The sequence below is a fragment of the Lycium ferocissimum genome, chromosome 10 (genome assembly GCF_029784015.1).
Source record: "Lycium ferocissimum isolate CSIRO_LF1 chromosome 10, AGI_CSIRO_Lferr_CH_V1, whole genome shotgun sequence".
NCBI lineage: Eukaryota > Viridiplantae > Streptophyta > Magnoliopsida > Solanales > Solanaceae > Lycium > Lycium ferocissimum.
In genome coordinates this window covers 9570634-9577116 of record NC_081351.1, presented here as the reverse complement: position 1 = coordinate 9577116, position 6483 = coordinate 9570634, and the positions used below count along the sequence as shown (strand labels likewise).

General features: G+C 39.5%; 1 protein-coding gene across 1 annotated transcript; it reads left to right on the top strand.

Annotated features, from left to right (window-relative positions):
- Positions 1 to 3351: 3351 nt before the first annotated feature.
- LOC132034586 (uncharacterized) lies at positions 3352 to 5730 on the top strand. The gene is made up of 4 exons (XM_059424982.1): positions 3352 to 4581; positions 4681 to 4703; positions 5428 to 5527; positions 5611 to 5730. Exons 1-4 carry the CDS (start codon positions 3352 to 3354, stop codon positions 5728 to 5730), a joined length of 1473 nt encoding a protein of 490 aa, XP_059280965.1.
- Positions 5731 to 6483: the final 753 nt, after the last annotated feature.

Genomic DNA, 6483 nt, shown 5'->3' with positions numbered 1-6483 from the left:
ACATCTTCCCAAGAAGTTAACAACATGTTTGAGCAGGTTCAAGATGATGTGGTGGATAATAATGGCTTTCAGAACAACCAGGAACCTGTTCAAAAGTTGATTGTAGGCCCCGATAATACAATTGTGTAGGCCTATTCAAAGCTAAATACAATTCACAACAAAGGGACGTTTGCCGATCCGCCTAAATACGATGCTGTGCATGAAGTCAGGAGTAGTGCAAAGAGGCAGGCTTATGGCTCTAATCAAGCCACTCATGCTGGCAAGGAGAATGTTGAGATGCTTAGCTCACAACAAAACAATGATAACACAGGTGGAAAACAACAGAACCAAGATGGTCCAAGTGCAGGTGGGGTTGGTAATCAAATTGCCAAGGTGGACATGCTGCCAGTGTTGCTAATTGGTGAGGAACAATCAAAAATAGATTTGGATGAGGAGTCAACTGCTCAGAATTTTATGAATGCTGCAAAGGAAGGAGATTTGTCTCCTAAACAGGTGGAGAAAGTCATTGGCAAAGGAAGGAAGAAATCAGTCAAGGAGAATCATGCATCTCAAGTCATTGGGGTACACACAAGGAGGACTGCATCAAAATCCCAGATTTAGTGATGAATGCATTAATCTGGAATATAAGATCAAGAATACAAAAAAAGCTTTTAAGAGGCTTTTATCAATGCATACAAAATATAAGTTCTTTCGATAGGCTTGATGGAACCATTTCAACAAAGCTTATAAGTTAGAATCTTATAGGAGGAGGCTTGGAATTAAAACTGCTCTCAGCAATGTATCTGGAAAAATTTGGGCTTTCATTGATGGGGAGTATGAAGTCTTAGTCTTTGATGGACACTGATCAACAGCTTACTTTTAAAATATTCAATTGTGATACTGCTCTTGATATGATAGTCACTTTAGTATATGCCAAGTGTGACAGAATTGACAGGATAGAATTATGGGAGTCCATGTATAATCTTGCATCAGACATGACTCTTCCTTGGCTTGTTGGTGGAGATTTCAATGTCATTGTGGATGAGGAGAGAAATATGGGGGATTGCTCGTCACTCTAAATGAAGTGGAGGACTTCAGACACTGTATACATACATGTAATCTTAGTGATTTGGGTTATAAAGGAAGTATCTTCACCTGGTGGAATGGAAGGGCTGCAGATGAATGTGTGTTTAAGAGACTGGACAGGTGTCTGGGAAATTTTGAACTACAACAACAATTTCCAGGATTGGAAGTTACTCACCTAATCAAGCAAGGGTCTGATCATTCTCCTCTCTTACTAGAATGTAAACAGCAGGTTCAGCAATTTAAGAAATCCTTTAAGTTCTTAAATTTCTGGACAAAACATGCAGAATTTTTACAGGTTGTCAAGGATAATTGGCAGACAGATGTGGTGGCCAATTCCTTCATGACCTTTAATGTCAAGCTCAAGAAAATGAAAAAGGTGTTGTCTCAGTGGAGTAAAGCAACCTATGGTGATTTCTTTCAGACTATAACCAATCTTGAAGAGGTCATCAAAACTCATGAGACATTATTTGAGGCATCTCCTTCCTTTGCTAATAGGGAAAAACTTCAGAAGGTGCAAGCTGAGATGACAAGAGCATTGCATATAGAGGAGGAGTATTGGAAACAGAAATCTGGTATGACTTGGTTCCAAGAGGGGGATAAGAATTCTAAATTCTTCCATGCACATGTTAAAGGGAGAAGGAAAATGCTGCAGCTGACAAGAATTCAGAATTCTCAAGGCCAATGGCTTGAGTCTGAACAGGAAATTGCTGAGGAGGCTGTAAGGTTCTACCAAGCTCAATTCCATGAAAGTGTAGTCCCTACTCAGTTTGACATTTTGAAGCATGTTCCTAGCATGGTCACAGCTGAACAGAATGAAGAGTTGACTGCTAATCCTACCATGGAGGAAGTTAAGCATGCAGTTTTTGGTCTGAATAATGCAAGTGCTGGGGGGCCTGATGGTTTTACAGGCATGTTTTTCCAAGCATGCTGGGACATTATTGGAGAAGACATATTTAGAATGGTGTGGGATTTCTTCAGAGGTCATGAGCTCCCAAGGTACATAACTCACACAAATCTGGTACTTTTGCCTAAAAAGCAAGATGTGCAGACATTTGGGGACATGAGACCAATAAGTTTGAGCAACTTTGTTAATAAGATATTCTCTAGAGTTATACATGAAAGGATGGTACACTTACTGCCTGAGTTGATTTCTCAGAATCAAGCAGGATTTGTGAGGGGCAGGAGTATAGTTGAGAATATCTTGTTGACACAAGAAATTGTTACTGATATCAGACTCAGAACCAAGAAAAGAAATCAACTTGTGCCTAATGTTGTGATGAAACTTGACATGACAAAAGCCTATGATAGGCTATCATGGATCTTTCTCACAAATGTGATGAGGAAAATGGGGTTCTGTGAGATGTTCATCAGCTTTATATATGAGCTAGTTGGGAATAACTGGTATTCTGTGCTTATCAATGGTCAGCCACATGGTTTCTTTCACTCAACTAGAGGTGTTAAGCAAGGTGACCCATTGTCCCCTACTCTTTTCATCATGGTCTTTGAAGTATTGTCAAGGGCTTTAAATGCGATGCATGATAACCCGTGGTTTACTGGTTTTGGACTGCCTAAGTGGAGTCCAAAAATCAATCATTTGGCCTATGCAGATGATACCATCATTTTTTCATCTTCATGTGAGATTTCACTTGGCCTGATAATGAAGGTGTTGGCTGAATATGAATTGGCATCTGGACATGTACCGGTTAACAAGGCAAAGAGTTCTATTTATCTACATCATAGGGTGGCAGAGGAGATATTTCAAAAGGTGGAAAGGGTAACTGGTATTGCAAGGAAACAGTTTCCTCTGATGTACCTTGGCTGCCCTATATATTACAGCAAGAGCAAGATGTCATTTTACTCAGAGTTGCTTACAAAGGTAAGAAATAGGCTGCAGAGTTGGAAAGGTAAGTTTTTATCATTTGGAGGAAGGGCTGTCCTTCTACAGCATGTACTGCAAGCAATGCCTATGCACCTACTGGCAGCTGTGGATCCTCCATCTTTTGTTGTTGACAAGCTGCACAAGATCTTTGCCCAGTTTTACTGGAGTAATAATATAGGTGAAAGTGGCAGGCATTGGGCAAAATGGAAGAAGGTTTGTCTGCCTGTGCAGGAAGGAGGCTTGGGGTTTAGATCACTGCAGACATTTCCATGGCATTGTTTGCTAAGCTTTGGTGGAACTTCAGGACCAAACCATCCTTATGGAGTGCCTTCATAGGCAACAAATATTTGAAGAAGAATAATCCAATCCTGGTCCCTTGGAAAGAAGGGTCTCATATATGGAGGAAAATGTTACAAGCTAGGGACCTGATGGATCATCAAATTTGGTGGCAGCTCAGAATGGGTTCTTCATTATTTTGGTTTGATAACTGGTCAGGCCTTGGCCCTTTATATTTCATTGTCCCTCCTGAATTTCAATGTAATGAAGCCATAGAGAATGTAGCTGATGTAGTTACTGCTGGTAGGTGGCATGTGCCTGCCATCAGGAATAATCTGCCTGAGGATTTGGCTGAATATATCTTGACTGAGGTAAAGCCACCAGCTAGACCTGGAGAGATGGATAAACCTTGGTGGATGTTGGAGAAAAATGGAGAATTTAGTGTCAAATCAGCATGGGAATATATAAGAAGCAGAGGGGAAAAAAAGGAGGTCTACAAGAAAATCTGGACCAAAGGATTGCCTTTCAAGATTGCTTTTCTGATGTGGAGAGTATGGCACTTTAAAGTTCCTCTGGATGATGTAATTAAGAGTTGGGGATATCATATGCCTTCCAGGTGTTGCTGCTGTGCAGAACCAAAGGAAGAGACTGTCCCTCACATATTCTTGAGAGGTGCCACTGCACAAGCAACATGGAAATATTTCAGTGCAGCAGCTGGACTAAATGTTGATGGTATGCATTTGCATCAGGTGATTATGCAATGGTGGACAGCTGAGGTTCCTGTTAGACTTCAGAATATTTTCAATGCCATTCCATCTATTATAGTCTGGCAACTGTGGAAGAAAAGAAATGGAGATAAACATAGGGATAAGGTGTCAACTAGCAGAGTTATTTACCAGGCTTCTACTGATATTCAGCAACTGGTGAGAATCAGGAAGCCTGGCATTAAATCAGTTCCACATAGATGGCATGACATTCTAAAGATTTTGGAACAATTTGTTCCAAAATTACAGGTTACCAAGGTTTTGTGGAAATTCCCACCTGGGGACATCTGGAAATGCAATACAGATGGGGCAACTAGAGGCAACCCTGGTAGAAGTTCATTTGCCTTTTGTGTGAGAAATTCAGATGGTGATTTGATTCATGCAGAGGCTAGGGCAATGGGAGAAGGTACTAACACTGAATCTGAGGCACAAGCTCTCCTTCAGGCTGCAAGATATTGTTTGTCAAAACATGTCTATTCCTTCATTCTGGAAACTGATTCATTATTGATGAAGCATATCCTGGATAGAGAGTGGAAACCTCCATGGAACATTGCATTTGAGGTGGAGGAGCTGCTAGATATCATAGATCATGCAGAGGTACAGAGTTACATATTTTCAGAGAGGGTAATCAGTTGGCTGATCATCTAGCTAACTATGCCCTTGATCATGGAGAGGTATTTATTCACTCCTTTGCAGAATTGGATTCAAAGGGAAGAAAGGTTCTCAATAGTGACAAACTTCAGTGTCCCTATTTAAGAATCAGAACAAAAAGAAGATATTAAGGAAGGTGTTTGGGGTGGAACTCAGCATGTCTCATCTTACTCAAGTCCTCCAGGAGGAGAGTAAGATGAGAATTTTCGCTAATCATGTTTCCTTTTTTGCGGGTTTCATAATCTACGGTAGGAGCAAGATACAAAGCATCGAAGATCCATGAGGTTGAATCGGATGCGGCATATAAAGACGAGTGTGGGGCTTAATGATGCTTGCGGGGCATCGTTTGTGCGGTTAAAGACGACGGCGGACGGAGAAAAAGCAATGAAGTATATTGTGTGTGTGTGTTGGCATGGAGATACAAAGTGCAAGTAACGAATCAGTAAAGCTTTTGGGGCAAAAGTTTGCCGTTTGCCGTTTAGAAGATGAGGAAAAGCAAAGCAATGATTTAGAAAAGCAATGCAATGCATGGAATTTAATCTACTTGCTTTGATCAACATTGCATCACGACCTGTCAAAATGAGGAAATGAGGTGGTTTAATGTTGAGCAAAATGAAACGAAGGTTTGCGGCTACTTGGCCATATCCAACGAATCGGTAAAGCTTTTGGGGCAAAAGTTTGCCGTTTGCGTTTCGGCAATGTAAAAGCAAAGTTTCTTGTTTCAGCGATTAAAAAAAAAAGCAATGCAATGCATGGAATTTAATCTACTTGCTTTGATCAACATTTTTGCAGATGCTACAGTTGGGAAGTGGAAGAACATTTTATTTACTGTACATCTGCAGGTTGTAGATTGCATATGAACAACAGATTGATAAAAACAGATATACCAGTGGTATACATGGTATACTATTCTAGTATTTGGACTGCTTGAACTACAAAGTGACACTCATGATCTATTTATTGCTTGTCTCTCAGTGGGTGGTATTAGCACCCCGGGATGCTCATCCTACTGAGGAACTATCAATATTTGGAGAATGTAGTGTCCTTAGGCAAGGTCCCAGTTGGTTTGCAATTTCAGCAGGAAGCCGCAAATGAGTGCTCTGATGCATCAAGTGGCAGTTTTTTGGTCTGAAGTTGATCATCAGCTGCTCAAGATTAAGTTATTCATTTCATTTTTCACTTTTATTTCCACTTCTTTTAATTAATTCTTTAGCAATTTGTAGTACCAAGTTAAGACAAACTATAAGTCTTAATATGGTCATTAGGTTAATTTGCTCGTATTATTAGCCTTCGGCTACATTTGTAAAGAACTTTTTGGATTTTTGCTTTGAGAAAATTTATAAAATAGCCCTAGGCATCAAAATGCCTAGTGGAGTTTAATAAAAAAAAAAAAAAAAAAAAAGCACCATAATTTAATTAACCTAAGTTTGTTATGGTTAAGAACCTAAAATCTCCAGTGGAGTCGCCAAGCTGTTATACCCCATTTTAACCGGGTCAAAGCGGAGTATAACATATTGGTGATTCCTAATTATATGACTTAAGGAGTCGCCACTTAATTATTTTAATGGTAAATTAGGACACCTTTTTTAACTAAGTAAATGCCTAAAATAAACTCTACTTTTTAAGGTCTTACGAACCTAATGAGTTCTAGGTAAGGGTTCTAAATATCCTAACGAGAAGGTCTTAGGCATCTATTAGGGTCCGCTAAATACGGTTACTGACCAAACTTAGGTTAATATAAGAGATTGTGACGAAGTACAATAAATTAGTATCTTATAAATAATTCAAGAAAAGGTATTTCATAAAAGTATATAGGTAATTAAGATAGAGAACTTTGCAAATAAATAA